General features: G+C 34.7%; 4 protein-coding genes across 6 annotated transcripts; 2 read left to right on the top strand and 2 right to left on the bottom strand.

Annotated features, from left to right (window-relative positions):
• The first annotated feature begins 949 nt into the window (after positions 1 to 949).
• On the top strand, positions 950 to 4879 carry LOC110622994 (pectin acetylesterase 12). The gene is made up of 12 exons (XM_021767788.2): positions 950 to 1458; positions 2040 to 2122; positions 2467 to 2596; positions 2739 to 2812; positions 2962 to 3048; positions 3138 to 3262; positions 3362 to 3422; positions 3518 to 3571; positions 3681 to 3758; positions 3942 to 4047; positions 4240 to 4385; positions 4492 to 4879. The coding sequence occupies exons 1-12, from the start codon at positions 1257 to 1259 to the stop codon at positions 4597 to 4599; spliced, it is 1254 nt and encodes a 417-aa protein (XP_021623480.1). The 5' UTR covers positions 950 to 1256; the 3' UTR covers positions 4600 to 4879.
• A 3150-nt stretch (positions 4880 to 8029) lies between these two features.
• Positions 8030 to 10037, bottom strand: LOC110622371 (transcription factor MYB61). The gene is made up of 3 exons (XM_021766854.2): positions 9666 to 10037; positions 9434 to 9563; positions 8030 to 9358 (listed from the first exon to the last, which is right to left on the bottom strand). Exons 1-3 carry the CDS (start codon positions 9796 to 9798, stop codon positions 8308 to 8310), a joined length of 1314 nt encoding a protein of 437 aa, XP_021622546.1. The 5' UTR covers positions 9799 to 10037; the 3' UTR covers positions 8030 to 8307.
• A 5040-nt stretch (positions 10038 to 15077) lies between these two features.
• On the top strand, positions 15078 to 18395 carry LOC110623514 (ABC transporter F family member 4). Its single transcript, XM_021768492.2, has 2 exons — positions 15078 to 15243; positions 16087 to 18395. Exons 1-2 carry the CDS (start codon positions 15181 to 15183, stop codon positions 18157 to 18159), a joined length of 2136 nt encoding a protein of 711 aa, XP_021624184.1. The 5' UTR covers positions 15078 to 15180; the 3' UTR covers positions 18160 to 18395.
• An 883-nt stretch (positions 18396 to 19278) lies between these two features.
• LOC110622868 (transcription factor PIF3) lies at positions 19279 to 24196 on the bottom strand. 3 transcript variants are annotated; one of them, XM_021767554.2, is made up of 9 exons: positions 24134 to 24196; positions 23137 to 23252; positions 21783 to 23001; positions 21590 to 21694; positions 21427 to 21492; positions 21031 to 21096; positions 20427 to 20939; positions 19725 to 19854; positions 19279 to 19626 (listed from the first exon to the last, which is right to left on the bottom strand). In XM_021767554.2, the coding sequence occupies exons 2-9, from the start codon at positions 23229 to 23231 to the stop codon at positions 19613 to 19615; spliced, it is 2208 nt and encodes a 735-aa protein (XP_021623246.1). In that variant the 5' UTR covers positions 23232 to 23252; positions 24134 to 24196; the 3' UTR covers positions 19279 to 19612. The 3 variants fall into 3 exon arrangements, with proteins under 3 accessions (XP_021623246.1, XP_021623245.1, XP_021623248.1); XM_021767553.2 differs by lacking the exon at positions 24134 to 24196 and having other exon boundaries at positions 23137 to 24127; XM_021767556.2 differs by lacking the exon at positions 24134 to 24196 and having other exon boundaries at positions 19279 to 19623; positions 23137 to 24127.
• Between the last annotated feature and the right edge of the window lie 2833 nt (positions 24197 to 27029).

The following is a 27029-nucleotide window of genomic DNA, read 5'->3' as shown; positions in this document are numbered from 1 at the left end:
TCCACAATAAAATTTGAATAGAAACCATTTTGTTGCCAAATATAGATAAACAACTTATTAAAACACACAGCGGTGAGGAGTTGAAATAAAAAAAATCCTTAACATAAAAACTTCCTCTTTCTTCTATGCATGCAAAGAAAAAACGATAAAAGCAAGAAAATGAAAGTCCAGCCTGCATGCAAAACTAAGAAAATAATAAAAAGAAAAATAAAAAAAATATATATCTAAAGAAAAATTTTACCAAGTACAGATGTGTGATAATTTTGAGTGGCACGAAGAGAGAGAGGGGTCTGTGATTACCAGAGAAATGTCCTTTTCATGCATGCATACATCTAAAAAAATATATTTTTTATTAATATTTAAATTTTAAAAATTACTGTTAACATGATACAGTTAAAATCTATTGGTAATTTAACGATCTATCTCTCTCTATATATTATCAAATTGTTTTTGAAAAATAATTTTGAGAGTGATATCATGTCAGCAAAGAATCATTGAATTCTCCAATTTTTTAATTGAATACCATCTATTTCAGATCTCAAGTAAGCAGAGAAATCTAACTAAAAAGAAACCAATAATAATAATAAAATTTATGGTGATCTTTCAAAGGACAAGTACAAATTATAGTAAATATCTTTTTTTTTCTTCATTAAAAGAAAAAGATCCTCTAAAAAAAAAAAAAAAAAAAAAAAAAAAAAAAAAAAAACAGGAGAGACAGGCAGACAGGCAATTTCCCACCACATTCCCCTCAAAAAATAAAAGTCACAGCATACCAACTATGTCACCTCCATTGGACCCCACCCACATCCACATCACCATAAATCAGATGGTAATCAACTGCCTGTGATATTTGATAGGTCAACACGATGTAATATTAAATTTGCTTGTTAACCTAAATCATTGTAAGATTCCAAACGTGCCTCTAGTTTATATAAACCTCAAAAAGCCCGGCAAATACTGTGCTTTGTAAAACAGCTCAGTACTCTCTCTCTCTCTCTCTCTCTCTCTCTCTTTCTTTCTTTCTTTCTTTCTCCATTTCTCATTAGAGCTGTGATTTATTTTTTCCCTTTTCCTATTTTTGGTTTTATGAAGCTAAGTACTGGCAGATTTTGAAGATAAATACCATCTTTTACTAATAATGGCAGGGGATTGTTGATTCTGATAAGCAAAGTCTTTAGCTTTCTGTATTTTTCCTTTCTCATTTTTTTCAAGATTTGGGTGGCAGAGGATTTGCGTCAGAAGAAAGAGAGGGGCAAATGGGGAAGCTTTTTTGGGTTTTAGTTGCATTAGTCTCTGTTTATGGGAAATGGGTGGATGGGTTTTTTGAATTCAATGAAACTGAGATATTTTACACGGGAGCTGATAAAGCTTATGGTTATTTTAACGAATCTAAACCCATTAACAATGCTCTTATGGTAGGACTCACTCTGATTCAAGGAGCTGGTGCAAGAGGAGCAGGTACTTGCTAGTTTACATCATTGCTCTCTTACTTTTGTCATTTTCTCTGCTTTTACAGATTGCTTCATCTAGCTGGGATTAGTGCTCTTCTTTTTTTATCTCTGAAAAATAAGCACCCCGTCTTTTCTTGCTGTGGATTTGATTGTAAATTGACAGATTACATTGTGTTTACTTGCTAATGGACTTGCTTCTGGTTTATGGGTTCTTAGTTTAGATTTGTTTCTTTTTTTCTCTCTGTTATTGCCTTTTGAAAGGAATTTATTTTTCTCAAAAAAAAAAAAAAAAAAAAGAAGAGGATGTCTCAATCTGCAGAGACATCAAATACTATAAGGCACTGTGTTTTCTTTGTTATTCCCTTTTCATCCAATCATTTTGGCTGGCCGACGTTAGCTCATTCATATGGGAGAAACAATTTGTTCTATTCTCTATTGTTGTTCATACCCTTTGATTTATTTTAAAAAATTTACACTTTGTTTAGTAAATGCTGATGCCAGTTGTCACAAGACATGAGATATTTGATTATTTTATTGGATTAAAGTTTACCTTTAATCTTGTCCTAATTAAGTTTTTCAATCTCACAGTCTGTTTGGATGGAACATTGCCTGGATACCATTGGCATAGAGGATACGGTTCAGGAGCTAATAGCTGGCTCATTCAGTTGGAGGTTTGTCTTTCATCACCCAATTGAGAGCATTATACTATTATTATTGGTCTCCAGTTGCCTTATTATATTTACTTTCATGATTTGAACGTCAAAGAGCTCGTCTTTTATGTGTTTCTCTCTCTTGTGATCGATATTTTCTATTTCTTTGTTCTACCTGGAATGAGCACCAGCACCCAGCTAAAGATTTATGACAAAAATCCACAGTAACATTAAAATGGGTAAAATCTTTGCATGATGAATGTCTTGTTGATTATTGGCACATTGTGTTTTTGCTTGTGCGGTTTTTCTGGTTAAGATAGTGGTTGTATAATTGAGAACTAAACTCTGTCAAAAATCTTGTGCAGGGAGGAGGTTGGTGCAATAACATTAGAAATTGTGTTTATCGAAAAACAACCCGCCGTGGTTCATCTAGATACATGGAGAAGCTGGTGCCTTTTACAGGAATTTTAAGCAATAGGCCTCAAGATAATCCTGGTATGCTTTAATTCTCGAACTGCATATGAAATTATCAAGACTTATCAAATTACTGTCCTTTTGTTTTATCACCTATTTCCTACTGTTGCTGTCCTGAAAATATATATTTTTTCCTAAGATTCTATTTGGCATTTCCTTGCAGATTTTTTCAACTGGAACAGAGTAAAACTCCGTTACTGTGATGGTGCCTCGTTTGCTGGGGATAGTGAAAATAAGGTCAGGATTGCGCTGTTTGTTATTTATATATGATTGCGTCCTTGGTTAACTATTCTTTCACCATGTGATTTTGATTTTTGAAGAATCTTTAAGTTCTGAACAAAGTTTCTGACCATGTAATTGCTTGCTGAAATCAAACGGTGTTATAGGCTGCACAACTGCAATTTAGAGGACAACGTATATGGTCAGCTGCGATGGAAGATTTAATGTCAAAGGGAATGCGATATGCTAACCAGGTTTTACATTTGTCAAGCTCTCAATCTCCCTTTTTTTTACCTTTCTGTCTTAATTCTGCTCTCAATTACAACTTCTTTTTGCACCTCAGGCTCTTCTATCTGGGTGCTCCGCAGGTGGTTTGGCTTCTATTTTACACTGTGATGAGTTTAGGAACTTGTTTCCAAGAACAAGTAGAGTGAAGTGCCTAAGTGATGCTGGTTTATTCCTTGATGCGTAATTTCTACTTACATAGACTTTCTTTCATGGCCAGCTTTAATTTGTCACCGGCTTATTATCTCATATACCTATTGGCTCTTTGTTTTGTAATTGTAGAGTTGATATATCTGGTGGCCACACGTTAAGAAATATGTACAGTGGTGTGGTGGGCTTGCAGGTATTATATAGATAGGATCTTCTAACTTCCATAGTCTAATCTGAAGGTTTATTGCTGTTGTTGCATGCTCAAGGAAATTGTGTTACTTATCACAGGGGGTGCGAAACAACCTGCCACGCATTTGCACTAACCATCTCGATCCAACTTCGGTAACTCTTTCTTCCTTGGAGTTGTTTTCTCGGGCAATATTAAAAACTTGAATGCATAAAATAACTCTGAAATTCACCTTTTTTTCCCTTTGATTTTCTTTTTGTTCAGTGCTTCTTCCCACAAAACATAATTGGCAACGTAAAAACCCCTTTATTCATTCTCAATGCAGCCTACGATTCATGGCAGGTAATAATTCTTTCCTGTATGGCATAACCTCATTTGACCTAAGCATTCATGAAGATAATGAGCTGTAGAATGCAAGTGGTTGTGTATGAATAGAGCATGAAAGACATGACTTGCAAACAGCATTAACTAATCATTTAGAAAACTTGTGAAGATTGAAATTGCTTTTCTACCATGTGAAATTAGATCCAATCCAGCTTAGCTCCACCAACTGCGGATCCCCATGGCTATTGGAGTGAATGCAGAAAGAACCATGCAAAATGTTCCACATCCCAAATCCAATTTCTACAAGGTGATGTGATCTATGATAGACTCCTTTATCTCATGCAATCTGTAAAACATAACTGATGAATTTAATATAATTATTAGGTTATTTCTTTTTGTTCATTTGGCTTAGACTGGAGCTCAGATTCTAGGCCTCATTCGAAGTGACTCTATTACTACTAAGCTAAATATTAGGCATTCTTTTGTTTCTCTGGAACAGGATTCAGGAATCAAATGCTGCGTGCAATAAGAGGCTTCTCAATGTCTAGACAGAATGGATTGTTTATAAATTCATGCTTTGCTCACTGCCAATCAGAAAGGCAAGACACGTGGTTCGCAGATGATTCTCCGGTTATTGGAAATAAGGTATGCCTATGCCCTTGTTACACTTCTGCACCAGTGCTCTAGTACAGTTTTTTCATACATACAGGAAAAGCAAAAGATTTATAACATCGAACTTGACGATTTGCAGGCCATTGCAATTGCAGTTGGAGATTGGTATTTCGATCGCGCCGCGGTTAAGGCAATCGACTGCGCATACCCATGTGACAAAACCTGCCACAATCTGGTTTTCAGATGAACCAAATTATTTTAGCAATTGATTTAGTTTAGATACCACATTATATATCTTCTCATTGTTATTGGAAAAGATATGAGAGATTCAATGCAATTCTACAGAAGACAATAAGAATGAAGGTCTTCAAGAAATGCAAATTTATCCCAAGCCTTTCAACATTGTTGTAGCACTTCTCGTGCATTCAAGTTGCAATTTTTTTCTTCAATTTGTGCTGTATTGCTACACATAAAAGTATGTAATTTTTCCAATGATTAATCAATTAAGTCCATGAGCTTTAAGCTAATGTTACGGTATGCATAGATGTGAAATTTTGAGTTTGAGTTTCTTGTGGGTTTTTTACCAAACTGCCCACACCGACATTATCTGATCTTTCTTTCAGAGCTGGCCAAAGCAGTCGTTATCCATGAAAGTTGAAAGCAGAGGTGATTTAAGAGTTCATGTTATTCTTGTGATGTCTTCTGGCTCAGCAGAATTACAAACTTTTATTTTTAGATTAGGTGGTCCAATCTTAAAAAGAGTTCAACCAACTCTGGATTTTTTGTCAAATTCTTGGCTTGCAGCCTACAAGTCCCGTGTTTCCCCTTGAGAAATTTTATTTTACTACAATTGTATGTACAATTGATATATTATGATTGTTCCACAATCAATGAACAATATCTAGGCATTATCAGATTATACATACCTAATTTTAAGAACGTCGAAGAGGATACTGGAAGAAAAAAGCCCTAACTTTGAGGGCCAAATTATAAATATATTTATACGATTTTTTTTTTTCCTTCTAATCATGCAATTCGTATTTATTGGAAAGAAATTGCCTGAATTAATATATATTGAGAATCAGTGGGTATGATTGAGTTGAGGATTCCTTAATCATTGGCCTTATGATTACTTACTGTGAGATATGACTAATGGGGGATTTAAAGTGTATATATATATATTCCTAAGGCAAGCCACAGCCTAGAGAAAAAGAAAAGGAGAGATTGTATAAAATACTTATTTATTAAAAAATTAAACTATATGTTGCAAAATTTATTTTTAAATATAATTTTAATAATATACATATATTTTTATTAAAATTTTACAATTTAGAATACTTAAATACATAAAAATAAATAATTTTTTCTTATAAAAAATAATAATATATCATCGAGGTAAGTTTGGAAATTTCGGATCAAAATTTATCATATGTGTCATGCATAAGAAATTTATAAGGAAAAAAGTTTTAATTTTAAAAAATTATTATAAAATAAATTAAAATTGTGTATATGACTTTAAAAAATACATTTATTTATTTATTTTTTTTGCATATAAGGAAAATATTGGATAAAAGGGCAGGGTTAGAAACAATTGGCCTAAGATTCTATTCTATTCCAGGGAAATTTTGAGTGGATTCAGTCTACCATGGATCAAGAGCGTTGAAGTGATATCCATCTGTGTTTTTTCATGGAGAAACCCATTATTTATATTTTTCAATTACTTGATTTATGATGAACCGGATCAAAACAAATATAAATTATAAAAAAAAAAAAAACCCTTGGCCTAGGATTCTTTTTCATCTTCTTTTCATTGTAAACGCAAGAAAATATCAAACCATCAACGGTACATTCTCCTTCTCCCATCTCTTTCAATCAAATCTTATTAGAAACTTGTGTCTTACTCTTAATTAAGACCTAATCTCCTTGGCTTAATTTCCCATTGTATGATGCTATGTATGTCTTTTTCTACACATATATAAATAAAAACACTGATATATTTCTTCTTATACTCTTATTTTATATATTCTCATCATTACTTTCATCATCATCATCACTATTTTGATAATCATTTTCTCAGATAAGTCTTTAAAAAAATTGATCCTTTCCCATTATAATACTATTTCAAGAAAGAAAAGATCTATTGCAAGAACCTTTCTTTATAAATAAATTGGAATCACAACTTTTACGACCCCATTTGCTGCCATCTCTGTTACTCCTCCATTTCTGCACAATGGCTTTCTTGCACCCATAATTGTAGGGCCTCAATGGGAAGACCCAATAATTTGGATCACATGCAGTTTCATATATATATATTTATAAAGAGATTTGAGCATAGTTTATTGAAGGATACTATGTGTTTGGTATGTTTGCACATGGACAAACATGAAGTTTCTTGTCACATGGCTGAGATAAATTAATGGTAACCCACTATTCATATTAATATTTTGATGCTTTAGAACCTTGTTATGGGGAAATTTATGTCCTTTTGTTAATGGTAACATCATAAATTTGATTTAGTTTCTGGTAGATTATCACAGAGCAGCCACTTACTGCAAATGAAATCAAAACAATAAAAAGAAAATGTATTGCAGAGAGTAGCTTTCATTTCCATTTCCCCAGTTGAATATGCACTCAATTATCCTATCAGTAATCCTCTTGGTTTTTGCAGGAAAATACAAAATTCTTCTTCTTTCACTGTTAAAGAATCACAATCAAGAGATGCCCATTGGAGGGACCCCCCTTTACTGTTCTTCACAGAAGAAGTAAAAAGTATAGGCCCACATCAAGGACATTGCAGAAACTGTCTTAATATGATCAATGGTATGGATTGTCACCTCACGTTGTTTATTTCCCTGATATTTAAATATCCCCATTGCCTTAAACTGAATTGGAAGTTTCTTGCTTCACCACAATGCCCTCTTTGAGATAATGTTAGTACCTCAAGGCTAGCAAGGAGAAATATATGGCCCTTATCAGGCTGAAACTTGCAACTCTTATTGACTAGAAGAGGATTGTTGTTTTCTTTTTAGTATATACCATCCGATTTAATCGAATCCGTGCTAAGCAGACCCATTATGAGACGAAACATTGGTCCATACACAGTGTTCAAATTCGAGACCTCTATCTCATCACCCAACTTGGGTTTGAGGATTGTTACATTAATTGTTAACGCAGAGGAGGGGAGTTTCTTTTGGTATTTATGTTCATTCTCTGTTGAAGAGGGAAGGGAAGTGACTTAAAGCCTGTCAAAAAGTGAAAACCATCTACATCTCAAGGAGACAATGACAGACATCCATTAAGAAAAATGGTCTCTTTAATTATCCATTACACAAAAGCAAACACATTGAATTTTTATGTATTTTGTAATGTGAAAAGCATCAATATAAGAAAAAGATGGATGGTACTAAAAGAAAAATATGAATCCCAAGAAACTAAAAGATACTCGGACATATGTGTTTTCCCATAGAGTCAAAATCTTTTAGGGATTTTCAATTTGGAAAGGTGAAACAAAGGTAGTGGTTCTTGTCAAAATCCCATTTTCAGATAAAAGCTATTGATTGCTTACAGAAAAAATTAATACCTTTTGATGCTAAAATAATTGAATCAACTAGGGCAAGCTCAAAGAAGAGGTCATGTTCTCTATGCAAGATTTTCTTCCAAGAAAAAGAAATAGCAGATTGATTGAAGCATATGAGCAGCAAAGCTTATTCATAAGTAATAACATAAGCAGCTTAATTTAGATCAATCACAAATACTTAAGAAGTAATGGAAAAGCTAAAAGGTTTTGTATCAGACAATTTACAGAATGAAAAGAAAAATCCTATAGCACACACAACTGTAGCAGGAAGACATATATCTATTTTCCAAGCCATCTCAAACTGAAAAAAAAAAAAAAGAACTCTTCTATAATTGAAATTAGACTCTGCACATGTTAATTAAACACAACTTAACCAACCTAAAAGGTTTGTCCAAAAGCCACTGCAAGTCTCTGGAGATTTTTGGCGTAGTTTTCTGATGGCTGAGAAGTTTGTGAATGATGATGATATTGATGATGTTGATGGTTTTGTTGCCAGCTAGTACTTGACCCTTCTGTTATGAAGTGTGTTTCTGGTTTAACTTCGCTGTACATAGGCTGAGATGTTTGGTTCTGTATTGCTGTAGTTCCAATAAGAAATGGGGTACTTAGATATTCAGACCATTTGATGTCTTGTTCGTTTTCGAGCGAGCGAAGGTGAGCTTCCTCACCGGGTTTTCCACAATCCGGTAGCCCCCAGGAGAAGGTGTTGGTGTCAAAGAAGGTGGTGTTATTTTGCAGTTCAATACTGCTACTACTTCCATTGCTGCAGCTGCTGCCACTGTTATTGAAGCCACTGGTTTCCCAAGTCTGAATACCATTGACCTCACAAGAGCCTATAGAATTGGGATTATCAGAAGGAAGACTAATAGAAGGCTTTACGGTTATAGAAGTTTGAAACATTGAGCTTGAAATAGGTGGGAGAATAGTTGGTGTCATACAAGAATTGAACTCAGAAATCATCTCAGAAGAGGAGGAATTTGAGTTAAAGCATATATTGGGTTTGTAACTCAATTTCTGGAAAGAGAAATACCCCACCAAATCAGATGGCCTGCAACTGGTGGTGGAGCTATCATGGGAGCTAGCAAACCTATCTAGGAAGAATTCTTGGGTTGGTGGAGTGGGTGTCAAGTTGCTGCTGCTATGATCATTATTGGTGGTGAGCTTGGAGCTGGAAGAGACAGTAGATGGTTTTGAATTTGCAGGCTCAATGAGGTTCAGTTCATTAACATTAGATACAGTAAAAGCTTTATCATTGTTTTTGTTGTTTGTGGGTGGTTTCTCTTTATAATCATTTTCAACCTCAGAGAGAGGCTTGTGAGTGTTGGGGTCAATGCCTCTTTGTCTCAGCTTCTTTTTAATGCAGGAGTTCCATAAATTCTTTATCTCATTATCTGTCCTTCCTGGAAGCTGTGCAGCAATCTGAGACCATCTGAAGCAGCAGCACATAACAAAAAATAAGATGGAAAGGAAAAAAGATGAAAGAATGAATAAACTTTAAAGGTACCTGTTGCCCAGGACTGCATGGAGTTCAATTATCAAGTTTTCTTCCTGCTGGGAAAATGCTCCTCTCTTCAAATCAGGCCTCAAGTAGTTAATCCACCTTAGCCTGCAGCTTTTTCCACACCTCTGCAAACCTGCAAAAAAAGAAGAAGGATCTTAGATTCAGTACTTTCTGACAAGCTTTTGTGGGTGCATTGTAATTGTACTAGAAAGAGTTGAAACAAAAAAAAGGGTACCTGCTAATTTAGGGACAGAGCTCCAACAGCCATGTCCATGCTTAGTAATATAATTGAGAAGCTTCTCATCTTCCTCAGGAGACCAAAGCCCTTTCCTTAACTTCTGCTTGTAACAACAAGAATGCCTGCCCATGTGGGTATCCAACAAAAGAAAGAACCTGCAATGCTGGCAAGAGAAGCTTTTCAAACGTGGCAAGTTTTGTGTCAGCAACAGAAGAACAGGATTTGAAATTGATTCTTGGTTATATGTGTAGAGAGAGAGAGAGATGATAAGGAGATTGAGAAACTAAAGTGGCAGCCTGGTAGGGAATCAATCTAATAGGAGAGAAGACTTCAAGAGGAAAAGTCACCTTCAAGAGGGTGATGGAAGAATGTGGATTCAAAATTTATACATGATTATCCTAAGTTACATTGCCTTCCCTTTCTTTAGTCTTCAGTCATTGGATGGTCCACCTCAGCATCTGGGGACCACCTTTTAAGGTGGGCTGCATCAGCCATGGACGGCTCTGAAGCAACTGTAGAGAGATGTTATTTGCCAATAAGTTTTTGTGACTCGCACATATCCCATCAAAATTAGAGAACTTATGACTTTGGTACTGTGGTGGGGCTATTGGCATGTATTTCACTCAGCCCTCCGAACTTGAAAATGACTTCAATATTAATGAATTTTTAAACTTATATAATAGTTAAACTCAGAAAAATACCAAGTAAAATGCTTATGGTGAGTGACGTACAGAAGCAAACATGAGACAAAATTTCCCCTTTTTATTTTAATTAACAAGGGTATTTAAAATTCTTTGTGAACTTTTTAGTTGGTATTGATTTTTAAGCAATACCCTTTTTTGAACCAAGTCTATCCTAAGATTCCTAATACATAATCAGTCCCAACAACTTAGAATGGGAATTTTTATTTGGATACAAGAAATACCCATAATTAGTTAAGATGTGTAGTTATAGTAATATGCAATTAATTTTATGATAGCAGCATTTAGCATTCATATTTTTTCAATAATATTATAAGAAAATGCTGATTTCTCTGCTAAATTTTTATTTTTTATTAATCTTCTTCCTTCTTTCTTTCTCATTGAGTTTCTGACTTGATGCAAGTGGGCACCAAGAGTAAAGCCAAAATAATATATAAAAGGAAGTAAAATATAGAGCACTTATGTGTATATATATATATAATTAAATACGACAATTTCAATAATGTAGATGTCCAATTAAAAAAGGAGTTTGTATATTTCTGATACTTTGGAATAAGGACAAATTTGGATGAATTATTACAAAGTTACTAGCTTTACTCAATTTGACATTATTTTATCACACAACGCCATATCTAAATGAGCTTATTTTCTTCAAGGTGTGGATTAATTGCACACGTACCAATACCCATTTCCCCATTCTCAATTTGTCTACAAAGACAATTTCATAAGGAAATATTACTTATAGACGTTTCATCTTTCTTAATTAAATCACATTTTTATTATATAAAGCAGAAAAAGCCAAATTTCACATGTAGGGCAAAAATCTATTGCAGAAATATTAATGTTGATACCCATTTTGAGATTTGGAGTTCTATTCGTATGATTTGGATTTTAATTAAGCTTTAATCGCAATGCATACGTGATTATCTTTAAATGGGACAATTCTGATTTAAATTTAATATACAATAAATTAAAAATATAAATATATGAATCTAAATATATGAATCTCAATTCGTATTTTTTTATGTTAAATTAATTTTAGAGTACATTTATAATGAAAAATAATACGTAATAGAATATATTTTTAATTTTTTAACGTAAATGAATAATTTCGATAAGATTGATTAGAGAAATGAGTAGTTGAATGATAATTTGTTTGTATGAATGAGGATGTGGATGTTCTAAGGAAGACTAGAGGAAGGAATGCATGTGGGCATATTTATAATTATCTTCCTTAAACACGTTTACGAGTTGAGAAAGAACCTTCACCTCCACCACAACAATAATGTAGTTTGTGTTAATTAATAATTAATTATTAAGAAGGAATTAATAATTTTGTATTATGATATTCTGTCTCCTCCTTGTTGTTAACATTATGATGAAACTTCCCCCTTGACCTCTGGCAATGTCTTAATTCAGACATCCAATTAATGATTGAAAAAACAGATATAAAAATATAATATTATGAAAATATGATATGCTTGTAATCTCATTATGCACTCGTACGCTTATCCTCTTGTGTAAATATGAGCTGTTGTTTTAAGTCAACTATGCTAATTGGCTATAACAATTCTTATTCTATTTGTTCTTTTCTCGTCATCTCTCCTCTCTCCACCCATTTCTTTTGTTTTTTTTTTCTATCTTCTTCTTGTGGGGATTCTTACTTTTTAGCATTCTTTGATATTTTTATTTTATTTTTTAACTATTTTTTTCTCTTACCTTTTGATCATAAATATTCCCTCATAGCTACTTTTGTTTCAAGTCTTATTTGTTGCTTCAGTTTTAGGAAATTAATCAATGTCTTTGAATGATTAAAGCATACAAATTATTTTTTAGTAAATAAAATTTATGTATATATTTAATGTAATGACGGTTGAACTTATTTTAATATAAAATCAAGTTTAAACGATCCCCATCTGCGAATGGAACATTTCTACGTACCACCTTAGTTTATGTTATGTGAACTAGCTTTTTTGACGTAACAAGAAAGGCAGAACATAGGTTAAGGAGCTTTTGGTTGGCCTTAGTTAGTAGTAGGGATTTAGAAACAAACTTCATATGTTGCATGTAAATTATAGGTATTTACAGTTTCTTGGATGACTATGAGATTCAAAGAGTATTTTGTCACTGACCAAGACATAACCTGAGATATATATTTAGGTTTGACTCTTTGTTCTCTTAACTCCTGTAATAAAGAAATGGGTTCTGGAGTTATTTTCATTACTAGTCAATAAAAGAAGGTAGTTGAATTATTGCAATCACTAATCGTCGGCCACCGACGGTGACAAGAAGTACAACTGAGAAAAGAAAAGGTTTTAAACATGTTTGATAATTAAGTAAGAGTCATACATGCAAGTTTTGGTTAGAAATGAGCAAAAGTTGACAACCACATAAAGCAAAATAGATTATGACGGCAAATTCATCAGCTTGAATTATCTCTTGAAAATGATCAAAGATTTAATATCAAAATAATTTTAGGCACTGCATTCTGCAAAAAGAAGTTCCTGAATTATAGGAATTAATTCATTGGAATAATATTTGATAATTCAAACAAGGTGTAAATCATAATTACATATTGGTAAGAAAAAGAGACAATTAGGGAAGCATAATGGCCTACTTAAGTAGCATGATTTGATGGGAAATATGTGAATATTGAAATTCATGAAACATAAAAGATAAGGAATCAGATAATAGAGGGGGACATAATCCATCTGCCCTTGAAAATTTTGAGAAGACCCACGTGATAAATTCACTCTTTGAGTTCATAAACACTTGTGCATAACTTCTTTTTTCTTAGGACTAACAAAAGGGTATTTATTCCTATGCATGAAACTTCCAACCTTGCAAGTTTTTGAAGAGGGGGTAAATTACATAAGTGGTCCCTGAACTAATCAGGATTCTTTTGTGTGGCCACAGAAAGATCAATTTATTACAGTGCATTGGCAGAGGGCAGTTCATGTGTCTATGGTTGAATCCTTAACACTCTCCATGTATTGTTAAACTCTCATGTAGTCCTTTAAGCAAAAGAAGCAACCTACGACTCTGTAGGAAAAATATGATTACTTTTAAAATAGAGAGTAGAAGTTGTAAGAAACATCTCATGTTTTTTGTCCTAGAGATGACCTCAATGTATTATTATTATTATTATTATTGTTGTTGATTGGCCCATTAACAAACATAAGCACATGGATATCTAATAAATTTTTTGTTAATTCATAACTAAACTTGCTCAGCTTTTGTCTTGTCAAAGCAACAAATGATGATGACAGAAACATGAATGTCCTTATCATGACATTGCTTACCATAAATGGAAGCTTAAGATTTCATTAACAATCATTATTTCGCTAAACCTTACTGTTTATTCACGGTTAATCTCTAAGACCATCTCTCCTATGCCCTAATTTTCATCTTCAGTTTTGCACAAACATCTCAAAAGTAGTTCTTAAGTTAAATTTAATAAAAAAATTCAAATGGGTATTTCAAGTTAAAAAAAAAAAATAAATTCTTTCATTTTAAATAAAAAAACTGTTAAAAAATAAATTAATTTTTGAGAAATTCTTGATGGTAAACGGGTAATATAATTAGTAGTAGAATTTAATATTCTGTTTAAGTTAAAAACATGAAAGGCTAATATTATTATAAAGGAAATTGACTTTAATTAGAAGGCAACATCAATGATCAAAAGGGTTTAAGGGAGCTTTATTAGTCCCATGAATAATTAAAAAAGAGAAAGATCTAGTCTGGTTGAAATTGCTCTCATAATGACATGCTTGCTTTTGCTATATAGTGGGAAATGATAGTCAACTTTCTTGCCACATTTACATCATTACCCACTTCTCATTTCTTGGGGAATAGAAAATTAGAATACCTACTGTTACAGAATTTAGCTATGTGGTTTGGTGAAGAAGAAGGAAGTTAATGTTTAGAGGATTGTGTTCTGAAAATGGAGTGATTGATGAGGAACTTGTGTAAAGATATGAATAAACAGAGTTTTGATTGAGCTTCTCTAATCAATTCTACATAAAGGAGAACAAACAACAAATCTCAGTACAGATTACAGGCAACACCAAATCACCCATATGTCTTATCCAATCCATCACTCTTTGGGCCAATCTTCTTGCTAGCCACTGCACCACTGGATCAGCTGGAGAGTCCATAACCCAAATGGACTTAGGAGGTGATAATGGCAAGAGCCTAGTGAAAGCAAACATATTTGCAACAAAATTTTCTCTAAAACCACAAAGTTCGGCCAGAATTGGAAACAAAATAGTAATTTAGGGCCAGAATGGGGGACCAAAAAACATTGTTTTTAACAAATCAGGCCCAAAGAGATGTGAACTGGGCTAATACACTTGTAGGAAACCTAAATTTCTACTTTTCGACCGTTGAGAAAGAAAAGCAAAACCTTTGTCTGATAGTTTTCTATATCAGTAATCATTCAACCAAACCAAACCCCACGCTTTATTGTCTTCTTGTTTTGATATTGAGATTTTTAATCAACATTTTCCTTTTAATCGGAATCCTCATCATTCATATTGGATTAATCGTGTGATGATCTGTCACTCACTCCTGTTTTGCTTTCTTTGCTGTTATTGTTCCTCTGTTTTCTTTTCCTTCCTTTTATTTATTTTATTTATTTATTTTCTTTCATGTGCAACCATATTATCTTTTTATTTCCCTTTTCGTCATATTATTTTTTTTTTAATTAGTTAATTATTATTCCAAGTTGAAAGAATCTCTTGTCAACCTGCTTTTCAAGGATCACTCTCCCCTTCCCCTCTCTCCCTCTCTCTCTTTCACCTTCAATCCTTATGGCTACTGAATCTGCAACTACATCTCTTCACAATCCTACCACTACCACTAGCCATGATGAGGTACGTCTTACACGTACATAACGGCGATCAACTATTTCTTGTTTCTATAAAGTTTTTGATGGTTTTTTTCCTCTTAATTTACTTTTTAGCTTTCATATGATGACTACTTTGATCAACTTGTTTTGTGATATGTTTGATGTTGGATCAAGACCCATATATGATTTTGTAGTTTGTTTCTTATGTCTGGATTTGGATGGATTTTGATCAAGTTTATAGATTTGTTCTTTAATACCCACTTGGAATATGCATCTATAGTATTATTAAATAAAACTGCACATGTTTGCTTCTGTATATGGAATTTGAATGGGTTTAGAAGTTCTTTTAGATTTTTTTCATGTTCTTGAAAATATTCCATTTTCTCTGAAAAGGATGCTGCCTTGATGGTTGGGAAATTATCTGGCTTGCTTCCATGTTTCTCACCTGAGCATCAAATATCTGTTATCAACTTTTGTCAAAAGTTTAATTTTGTCTTTGTGGTCAAAAAATAAATCTTCAATTTCTTTAAAGAAAATATGATAGTGGACAAGATTATAAAGGTTTGATCAGTCTTTTGGAAAATTATAAATAAAAATATAAAACTTGAGATGGAATGGCCCATAAGAGATGGGAATGTGACTCTTCCTCAGCTTTATTATGGTCATATGGCTATTTCTAATTGCCTTTTACACCACTATTGCATTTTCCTGGGATTTGATTGGTGTTTCCTCCTTTTTCTTTTCTATATTAAAGCTGTCCACCAACAAAATTAATTTACACTTTTTGAGACATCACTCCTTTTGAACTTTTGGGAGTTCCATTATGTATTCTTAGTTAATAATAGCTGACAATCTTGCATTCTTACAGCTAGTTGAGACCAAGGTGAATGAAGAAGTAAAGCCTGTGGATCAAGGAACAGTTTCTCTACCTGAGGGAGGTAAAGTAGAGAACCCCAAAATTGAGGAACTGCCAAGTGAGACAGAACCATTCTCTAAATTGGAAGCAAAGGCTGAAAATAAACAGACAGAGCCTTCAGCAGTTGAGGCTAAGATGAGTGATTCTGCTGGAGTGGATTCTCTGGTGGAGGACAAAACTGAGATGGAGCAAGAGATACCTTGCTCACAAGCACACAAAGATGCAGAGCCAGCAGTTGATGTTGTTAACAATCAACCAGTTGGGGAACCAGCTACAGAATGTGTTCCAGAGCCAGCAGTTGATGCTGTTAACAGTCAACCAGATGCGGCCTCTGTAACTGAGCATGCAGAAGCACAGGAGCAACCTAAGATAGTCGATGTTCAGGAGCAACCTATGGTCGTTGATGTTCAGGAATTGTCGGCTGAAGCTGTTGATAAACCAAAAGAACTGTCAGCAATTATTCCTACTAAAGAATCTGAAGCTGACGTAAAAGTTCCTGAGGATTCAAAAGTAGTACACAATGAAGTCGATAAACAAGAATCCCTTGTTCCCGTAGTTGATGTGAAACTGGAGGCACAATCTGAAGTCACCGAACAAGGTGGAAAGCCCCAATCAGTTGAAGAAACTGGGAAACAACAGGAGCCTCCAGAAGTTCCAGCGATCAAAGAATCAGAAGCAGTTGTGAAGGATATCGAAGCTTCAAAAGCAGAATCCAAAGAAATTGATGAACCAGTTCCTGAAGTGATGCCAAAGGAACAATCTGAAGTTGCAAAACAAGATGAAAAAGTAGCACCAATTGAAGCAACTGAGAAACAACAGCAGTCATCGGACGCTTTTCCTGTAAAAGAATCAGAAGCAGTTTTGGCAAAAGATATTGAATATTCAGCAGTGTCTGAAGATGTAGATAAGCCAAAATCAGTAGTTCCTGAAGTTGAGCTTGAGATGCGATCAGAGGAACAATATGCAGTAACCAAAGATGTTGAGAAACAAGAAATCTTAGAAGCTGAAGCTGATTTGAAAGCAAAGGTAGAATATGAGGTCCCAGAAAAAAATGATAATAAATCAACAGAAGAAGGAACAGAACCAGTTGTACCTGATGCAGAAACAAAAACAGAGGGAGAAATTGGAGTTGAGGGTGAAACTGCAACAGATGAGGGAACATTAGCGGATAAAGTTGAGGATACCACGTCCTTGAAGGAAGAGAGACCCAGTAAAGAAGAGGAACTCAGTGCAGCTTCGGAAAAACAGGATGCTCAAGCTGATGTTCAAGAAGGCAAAGGAGAAGCTTCTCTTCCTGATGTCAGAGAGATAACTAATGTGGAGAACGGAAAGAAGGAAACTGATGGGACTGTGGCAGTTGAAGAAACATTGAAAGAGGAAGCTGAGGAAATGGAAAATGGTGGAGAAGACGGAGTGGAAAAGACCAGTAAAACTAAAGATAAGAATGTTGAGAGAGAAGTTCTAAATGAAGAACAAGTTCAGCCGATCAAAGTGGACGATATCAAGGAGATTGTTTCAAATTCTGAAGTTACTGAAAGATCATTCAAGGTAGAGAAAACTGGTGAAGGGGTTGAATCAGTCGGAGAGAACAAGAAAGAAGATAACATAAAAGAGGAGACACCAGCTTTAGTGGAAACCAGCAAAGATGGTTCCATAGAGGAAAAGCTAGATGAAGCCACTACAGCTGTTATGGAACCAGTTAAAGAATCCCAGGATTCTGGACTAGAAGTAAAAGATGAGGAAAGTGCAAAAATCAGTGAAGATAAAGCAGGGAAAGAAAACGCTGAGGAAATAGCAAAGTCTGATGCCCAGAATTTAGAGCCTTCTCCCAAGAATGGTAACGATGCAAAAGCATCCCAAGACTTGCCAAGAGAAGTTCCTGCCAAGCTCACTCAAAAGCAATCAAATAATATTTTAACAAAGATGAAACAAACACTTTTGAAGGCCAAGAGAGCCATCATAGGGAAGTCTCCAGGCTCGAAAACACTCTCCTCAGACACCAAGGGTGATATTAAAGTCAAGTAATTGAAAAGAAATGAAGTAGCATGCATGAAGAATATGGTTGTGGAATTTGCATTGTGATATACAGATTTTAGTTGTGTAAAATGTAAACCATTTTCTTTCATTTTACCTATTCTTTTTCACTTGTATGTAATATTTGTGTGCTGGTGGTTGGGTTGGCTATTGTCTGTAATGATCAGTACAAAAAAACTTCTCCAGTTGTGAAGATTGATTTGTAGATACCTTTTCTACAGTTGCCAGTTTTGCTCTTCATCACATTTATGCACTCATTGCTTGTTAATGGTGTCAGTATTGTATTTGATGAGGCTTTGCGGATTCATTAGCTAAAGCTTAGACATTTAGAGACTAGTTGCCAGTTTTACTCCAAATTCTGTTGAAGGAAAATGTTAAGCGGAGTCCCAGGTAACGTGACTCTGCAATCTGGATCGTGGGTTAATGCACCAGGTCTATCACAGAACACGGAACCAGCGTCAATCAACGGTCCAGATTGCATAGTAGGAATTATTTGCATGAAGCAACTCGGTGCATGCGGAGCATACTCAATACATGATCTGGTTTCCATTTCATCTTCAGCTTTTGAACCAGATACATCACTCCTTTCATGCATATTCTCATGAAAATATATTGCTTCACTTGGTAATGAATTGATCCTATTGCCGTCATATGCATGATTTTTCCATCAGAAATTTTTGAAGAAAAGGAATGTGTAATTATAATCATTATATGCAGCTTATTAGTTGGAGAAAATGGGATTTCAATTTCTGCAGTAGTGTTTCATCAAGATCCAATGACCTAGACAGAATAAAAAACTGATGTCTGATATTTTCTAGCGGCCTATTTATACCCTTATCATAGATTCTAGAAAAATAACATAAATACATAAATATAAAAAGGAAGGAAAATTTCAGACACATTATCTTTCCACTCTGCAGATAATTATCTTTCACGTGGCTCGCTCTTTTTGTGACACCAATGAGGCTGTTCTAACCAAAAATGCAAGAACTGAATCGTTCAGACTTCAGATTTAGGAGGGGATGTTTGCCATTCTAATGCCTGTTACTCTTTTTTTACAGGACCAACCAAATATAGCACATGGAAGAGAGAGAGAAGTTGAACAAAATGTATTGGAAAGTATCTATCTTTTCATTAATTGAAAGAATTTGTACTAAAAAGATCTACTAAAGAAAACATATTTCTGACATGTAAGTGAATATACAAAAGCAAGAAAAGGCTGTAAAGTCTCCTCAACATACCAAAACCTTTCTGCCAACTATAACTGCTCTGTGCCGAAACTGGAGTGCAAATAATCATTGCTAAGATTCAACATCATTCAGTCGCCTGGAACCCTTTTCTGCATGTTCATGTGTTCCTAGAGTCACCATGAAAGTCTTGAGCTTGACCCTTGTGGAAGGCATGATGTGTTGACCTCTTCAACGACAATGATTGGAAAAGCTGGTCAGTCGCAACCTGCTGCATATACAAACAAATGATAAAGTCTTACGCATTCAAATTTCACTATATAATATCGTCCAGATGGCAAGTGCATCTAATTATAATTGCATACTTACCGGTGACTTGATTTGGCGTATTGTCATTCCCATTGGCTGACTTCACAGCTCCCCTGTCAGTGACTTCTGAGGCTTGACCACTATTTTGCACTGAAGGATGCTGTTCAAACCGTTCATTTGTCACTTGGCACTGGCATTACAAAGAATGAACCTTAGTTTCACATATCTTCAGGAAAATGTGATCTCACAAATTTGTACTCATCAATCAGAAACATCCAGAGTCATTAAACATAAAGTAGAGAAATGAACAAATCAATTGGGCAATAGCAGAAGAAAATGATGTAAATTTTTTTATAAAATTTTCCACAAGCACCTCTTTCAGGTGGTAACAGAACTAACAAAAATTCAGTATGAGGAACTAAGAAACGCAAGCCTTTTAGATTTCAACTGATAATCAAATAAGCAAGAAATAGATTTTATAGTTGAAATTTTAATAATGAAACTTTATTAGATGCCTGTCTCCTCTTTGTCCATGACAACAATTTCCTTATTGCAACATTCATACGAAAATTTTGGGTGTACAGTGCTTATGTGTCAATGCTTTCCTTCTCCAACATGAAGAAGAGCTGTGATGATGGCCCTTTCATGGAGAAAGGATGCACGTCAATCCTTCCTATAAATTCATAGCACAGATTCACGTACTCAAGGGTTCACCTTTACTCAAAGAAAGCGCAGTTGCAACTTAATTATGAATTTGCAAACCTGAGTAGATGTCTGATTCATTGAGCTATTGGCACCACTGTTTTGCATAGCTTGTGAAATGTTTTGAATTGCATCCTTTGAACGGGAGCCTGGGCCAGAATTCAAATTATCCACTGGACCTGCCAATCCGCCAGCATTCAGTCCCATGGTAGTTTTTAAAAGAGGTCCTCCAGACACTGGCATTAAGGGTGCACATGGGTATGGCATTGGATGTCCTTGAGCTGAAAGCCCAAATATTGGAAGGTTAGATCCTCCCATCCCATGCAAAGCACTGGGCCCCGACATTGGCGGGCCAGGAAAATGTGCTCCATGCATTGGAGGCGCCTGAATCATAGAGCAACCAGAGGATCCACCAATCATATCAGGCATACCCATCCCATAACCCATTCCCATTCCCATTCCCATTCCAACACCCATGGGAGAGAATTGAACCATATGACCAGCATGCATGTGAGGCATTCCTGGGGGCAACATCATTGATGGCATATATAAACCAGCTCCCATTGACATAATCTGCACAATGCGGCGAATGATCCAAAGCAAGTGAATTATCCAATTCCTGTAACATGAAGAAGAAATTTTGAGAGGGATATAAAGAAATTACCTGTACTTGAAGTTGAAGGGTCTTTAAATACTCAATGGCCTCATCAAGCATTGAAGCTTTGTCCACCTTATAGTGAAAAAAAAAATGTCAGTCAATAGAAGAAAATTTGAAAAGAATTATCCAGCAACTGTCCAATGTCCATAGACTTTCAAGAATACGAAAAGAATACAAGAAGTTCAACTTACACAAACCGAAGAGGTCTAGATTAGTATAAAAGTCTAAAACTTTAAAGACATACACTTGAGTTCTTAGTTCTAAACTTCCATAAACATGATAAGCTTGGTAAAATTGATTCAACTTTGACTAGGTCAAGCCTTTGTGTAGGTAACGCATAAATCCTATGATGTCTAGCATTTATGAGAAAATCAGCAGGAAATATAGATTAAAATATTAAACCTTGTTGCAGTTTGGTATGAGTTCCTGCAGGGCGCGCATCTTCTCATTGATCCTATCCCGTCGCCTCTGTTTGTTTTAGTCCAAATAAAACCAATCAAGATATTTTAATTAAAAAATGCTAATTTTCTTCTGAATAATATTGAACGTGAACACTCTTGCTCACCCTTTCAGACAAATTATGTACTTCTGCTGCTCGGCTTCTCTTGGAACCAGGACCTCCTCGAGCAGGAGCAGCTTTTTTAGCACCTACAGATTCCTCTTCAACATCCTGAACATGATTGACTTAGTACATGGAATATATAGATAACATACAAAGAGCAAATTTGACAAAATATGAAACCTATGTTTGATCTTACTTCACTAGGACCTTCAGAATCCTCTGTTTCCCGGTGTTTCCGCTTCAAATCCTGTGTTCGTTCATCTGAAACTCTCTCAACACTATTCCCTGAGCAAACAGAAGAAGAAGCAACTAGATGCTCTGCGGTCTTTTCACCGTCCACCAATCCTCTGGTTGTACTTTCAGCAAGTTGGCAATGGTTTTTATCACTCTTACAATCCTCTTGGTCCAAGGCCTCAGGTCGCTTTGCAGGAAGGGATTCCTCAGCAGGCGTAGGGTCCAATGATTTAGCATCAACCTTTGGTAACACCATAGCAGGATGGCAATTGGAGCTTATGTCCTTTCGTAAACCACTAAATGTGTCAGCGAGTATGGATTCAGCAGGATTGCTACGGCTTGCAATTGAGCCCTTATCCTTACTAACCATTTTTTCCATGTTTGATATTCCTGAACCAGCTTTTGTGCCCATGTTACAAAGATTAGCTTTTACCAGAGCAGCAGGTCTTGAGAAATGTGAGAAATTCATCAAACTGGGATTAGTAGCAGATGACACAGGAACTTGTTTTTGCATTTTCGCACTAGGAACACCACCTCCTGAAGGTGGAACTCCTATTGAATCCCCAGAAGCAGCATGGCGAGCCAGATTGCTCATACTCTCACTATTACCAGCTGAAACTCTGGATCTAAAATAAGGAAATGATGTTTGGCATTGCTGTGATGGTGATGGATATAACTGACTGGAACTAGTTCTAGGTCTACTAGCATCAACATCCCCTGTTGAAGAAACCCTTGATATATGCCCTTGCTCTAAACTCAAACTATTACGTACAGAAGCAGGACAGGGATCTCTAACTGATTGATTGCCACAATTTCTCTTTTCCATTGAGGCATAATTAGTCTGGGAATTTTCATTTACAGTAACACCAGATAATTCTGCCAGAAACTCAGAACAATAATCATGTTGTAGAGAGTCTTCAATTGGATAATTCAACCAAGGTACCATGTCATCGTCTTGATTCAAACCCATTTCAACTGACGGCACAGACATTGGAACTTCACCTATTACAGAGTCCATTGCCCCAAACCTTCCCATTTTAGTGTTGCTGCCATTAGCTACGTCTTTATCTCTAATCTTGGAGGTTTGAGATGGAAAACTACTCGAGAATTGGATCTTTCTTGTCTTACTGGATTGAATTTGACCATTTTCCCATACTAACTCAACAAAATCAGTCTCAGGTCTGTGTTGAGGACATCATGTATAACAAAAAAGAAAACGAAAACAAATTAAAATAATCAAAAGTGTGGAATAGGGAAGAAAAACACTAACACCACTAAATAAGAAAAGATGAGAAAATTAGAGAAATCCAACTTACTCAGAAGATAGATCAGTTGAGCATGTGGGATTCTTCTCCTGAGAAGAATCAAGCTTTCCTTTAGCCAAACGGTACACTAGCTCAGATAAAGGCATGGTGAAGTTGGCACCACTTTTCTTAAAAACAAATTACCCAAATTTCAATCAGTTAGCCATTATTAGTGCCTTCCAAACACTAGTCTTTTAACTCTAGCACATGTTCAAAGAACCCAAAAACATGTTAAGTTTTCAAGACTAAAAGCTTGACAAAACCCCCCACAATAAGACAATTCCCAGTTGTTAGTACAACTGACAAGGGAAATAAAAGAAAGGAAAGGCTAAAGAGTGCTCCTTTTACAGTTACATAATTTACAGAACATAATACTTTTTTGAAAAAAACAGCAGTCCTTATCACTAATCAGTGAGATTTACATATAAAAATCAAAGCTATAAATAAATATAAAGCACCAGTCAACCTAATTCTTTAATGGCTCCCAAAGATCCCCAAAAAAAAAAGGCAAATTAAGCCTCTTTAAACTTAAAAAATTGCAAAAAATGGAGCTTTTCCGCTTCTCTAATCATTAACTTAAAACCCAGAAAATCCAAGATGAGATTTTTTTTTTTTTCTGAATTAATGAACAGTAGTGGGAAAACACCGCAACAACCCAGTTGAAACTCGACTAAAAGCTCAAAATCCTTGCCACCCAGTAATCAATGGAGAAACTCGACAGCAGATCAATTAGGAAGGAAGGGGGAATTTGAGAAAATCTGAGCTCCTCGAAGCAGCAAAAGAACGCTAATCCAAATGCATTAAAAATGTGTAAACACGGTTGTAAATCATAATATAAGTCACCAAAAGTTTGATCTTTTAAAGCTCCTAACTGACTCGAAGAAAGTGAAGAACTTTGAGAGAGAGAGAGAGAGAGAGAGAGAGAGAGAGAGAGGAGCCAAGTGGACGCAGAAGACGGCGAAAGGTTAGCAGAGTTGCAGGGGCTCAAATCAATACACACAACACAAACCTTAAGTGCTTCACCCGTTTCTGTTGCTTTTAACCTCTACTGTTACCATGGTTCTGTCTTCTCCTTTTTCTTTCCTTCTTTATAATAATAATAATAATAATATTTCCTTCTTTATTAGTTTCTAATTGTGGGCCCATCACACCCATATTTAAATAATAAAAAATATTTTTCAGATAAAACTCAATAGACATTTTAATTTTATAATGTAACCCCAAAGCCTAGTTTAAATTAGAAGGCTTCAATTATGTGAACTGATAAAATCTAAGGGCTTGTTATAAAGAAAGTTTACTTTTTTAGAAATAATTTAATTAGATTATAAAAAAAAAATAAATTATTTTTAAACTTTAATTTTTAATAAATTAATAAAAAAATATCAATCAATTTGGAGTTGTGTCCGTCTAAACAAAGGTAGAATTGGATTACAGGAGGCAGGTAGTTGAAGTGGAGGATGAAGAAATTGTTAAATTGAATAGTTGGGCAGTTCTTCTCATTAGGTTGGTGGGAGTGTCCCTATGCCATGAATTTGAATGGAGCATATTATCTTCAATGCTATTATAACTTATCCTATACAAAATTGGTTGTGGGTTGTAGATATGGGCTCTTATGCTTGCTTTTATAATGGAAAACAAACAATATAGACATGTCAAAGCATACATGTCGAAGGCCAATTTGGTTATTCTATTTGCTTCCACAATAATTATATTAATGTTTTAAAATTATACAATTAATGCACTCACAGATTTAGTCTGATGGTAAGTACAGTGAAATTTTAAGTTCTATTCTTTTCGTCTCCAATTCTCAATTAAAAAAAATTACGCAATTAATAAATCCATTAAATTTTCTCATGATAAGCCCATAAATAATCAATCTATCTTCTACTTGCCCTTGATTTTGGGAGAGACTTTTTGATGTTTTCGTGTTCGCAAGTGGTATTGGCATTTGCAATAATAGAAAGATGGGCATTGTTGAATTTCCCTCTTGTCATCAACAATTGAATTTTATGACAAGAAGCCACCCATTGAATAATTGAAATCTAACGGGAGGACAATTGCCTACCTAGCTATACCCAAAAAACAAAGTCTAATAATAAAAAGATAGGGATATGAAACATCTAAAGTTGACATCACTCATAGAATTCATGATTAGTTCTCTGTGCAATCTTTTCATAGATCGAATTTATTATAAATTCAAAATTTTTATGTAAATTTCACTATAATTAATATGACTAAGTCGATATGTTCAACATAAACTTTTTAATTATCTTTTTTTTTATATACTAAACTTAAGTATGTGACATGGGTCAAAATTGACATTTTGATTACATATATTCAATTTACTCTTAAGCTAAGAGTGAGGGGGACACCAAATCACAAACTTTATATGCTTGGATAGGGGAAGATGGGAAAGGGCCCACTAAGATTATGGGGAAAAAAAATACACAATTTAGCTAGTTTAATGAATGGATAAAAAGATATAGAGAAAAGTAAAACTATTAGTAACTTTTAGCTAACATTATTTTTAAAATTGTAAAGGTTGAGTTTGAAATTTAGTTAAGTTAAATAAAAGAAAAAGAAATTAAATACTCAAAATTAGGGTATAATGAATCAAATTAATTAGCTAATATTAATTGAAGTGGATTGGATTGGATTATTGGCAAATTAAAGGCTTTTGGGTCTATACATTTCCACCTTTTTCTTTGGTGTTGGGGACAAGTGAATTGATTTGATTCTTTGCTTAGATAAAGAGAAACAAAAATTGCCATATTAATCCAGATAGTATGCAACTAGAGTTGGATGGGTATTATTTATATAGAAATTATTGTTTTTTAATCCCAAATGGACACATATATCAGACAAAAAGGAATGGGTTTTGTCCACGTGGATCCTTCTTGACCCGGTAAGGATTTGGCAGTGTTCCAAGTGGAGCCACAAAGTTTTAGGGCACCCACCCCATGTATGTTTGGTGCATGCACTAAATTATTATCAAGAGAATAGAGAAAAAGGAGCAGCTTTTAAAAATTAATTTTAAAATGAAATTTAGCTAAGAAGCTCTCTCAAAAATTGACCTAACATACATATGGGAAATGAAAATAGAAGATGGGTTTCACGTGCATGTAAGCAATTCACGTGACCCAGCTTGTTAATTAGTGTGTGTTGTCCATGGCTATGATATGATCCTCATCCCCACACAGAGTTTTGGTCCCAACTTGATGAGCAGCTAGCTCTACGTGTCCTAAAATGATAACTTGTGCTGTCCATTTTACTTGGACGATTCCCAGCCAACACGTAACCCCACTTAATAGATGGTGATGATTCCCAATTCTGGCTCAGTTTTGGATTGAAAGAGAGAACTCACAGCTACATCTCCAATGATATTCTTATGTTTCCAAATTCCCAATGATATTATTATCTGGTTGAAAATTTTGTAAGTTGTAATTTGCATAATTTTAAAAAATATAAATTAAATAATTAATTTTTCACGAATTATAAAAACTCAAATAGTAGCTAATAATTACAGATCAGAAGGAGTATATACCTAGTCTATAAGTATAGGTGGAAACAGAGAGAATAGGCCACGTTCTGTCAAAATCTGTACAAGTTTTTTTAATCTATTTTTCTTGTACTGAACGTTCAAAAAAACCTGTGACTCATCATTCAAGAAGGTCTCTGAGCCGCCACTGCAACATCACAGACAGCCTCAGTATTTCTGACAATTTACACATTCTTCTTTCCTATATATTTAAACATATCTACCTGGTTTAAATCATTAATAATAAGATTATACACTAACTAAAAACTAAATTACATTACAGTGCATGCGATGTATGAGAGAGAGAAGTGTCTGCTGCAGAAGTCTGGGAAGATTCACAGACATGGAAGATAATGTAAACTATAAA

Source organism: Manihot esculenta, chromosome 9 (genome assembly GCF_001659605.2).
Source record: "Manihot esculenta cultivar AM560-2 chromosome 9, M.esculenta_v8, whole genome shotgun sequence".
NCBI lineage: Eukaryota > Viridiplantae > Streptophyta > Magnoliopsida > Malpighiales > Euphorbiaceae > Manihot > Manihot esculenta.
Note: the sequence above shows the minus strand (reverse complement) of the source record. Positions and strands in the feature narration are given on the sequence as shown.

What these genes read in the sequence shown, in the direction of transcription:
- LOC110622994 (XM_021767788.2), top strand. Translation starts at nt 1,257, where the DNA reads ATGGGGAAGCTTTTTTGGGTTTTAGTTGCATTAGTCTCTGTTTATGGG. An exon ending in CAGCCTACGATTCATGGCAG is followed by an intron (nt 3,759 to 3,941) that starts GTAATAATTCTT and finishes ATGTGAAATTAG; the next exon opens with ATCCAATCCAGCTTAGCTCC. An exon ending in CCAAATCCAATTTCTACAAG is followed by an intron (nt 4,048 to 4,239) that starts GTGATGTGATCT and finishes TCTCTGGAACAG; the next exon opens with GATTCAGGAATCAAATGCTG.
- LOC110622371 (XM_021766854.2), bottom strand. Translation starts at nt 9,798, where the DNA reads ATGGGCAGGCATTCTTGTTGTTACAAGCAGAAGTTAAGGAAAGGGCTT. An exon ending in CTCTGTCCCTAAATTAGCAG is followed by an intron (nt 9,564 to 9,665) that starts GTACCCTTTTTT and finishes CTTTTTTTGCAG; the next exon opens with GTTTGCAGAGGTGTGGAAAA. An exon ending in CATGCAGTCCTGGGCAACAG is followed by an intron (nt 9,359 to 9,433) that starts GTACCTTTAAAG and finishes CTGCTGCTTCAG; the next exon opens with ATGGTCTCAGATTGCTGCAC.
- LOC110623514 (XM_021768492.2), top strand. Translation starts at nt 15,181, where the DNA reads ATGGCTACTGAATCTGCAACTACATCTCTTCACAATCCTACCACTACC. An exon ending in CTACCACTAGCCATGATGAG is followed by an intron (nt 15,244 to 16,086) that starts GTACGTCTTACA and finishes GCATTCTTACAG; the next exon opens with CTAGTTGAGACCAAGGTGAA.
- LOC110622868 (XM_021767554.2), bottom strand. Translation starts at nt 23,231, where the DNA reads ATGCCTTTATCTGAGCTAGTGTACCGTTTGGCTAAAGGAAAGCTTGAT. An exon ending in TACATAATTTGTCTGAAAGG is followed by an intron (nt 21,493 to 21,589) that starts GTGAGCAAGAGT and finishes TAAAACAAACAG; the next exon opens with AGGCGACGGGATAGGATCAA. An exon ending in CCCTTCAACTTCAAGTACAG is followed by an intron (nt 20,940 to 21,030) that starts GTAATTTCTTTA and finishes CGCATTGTGCAG; the next exon opens with ATTATGTCAATGGGAGCTGG.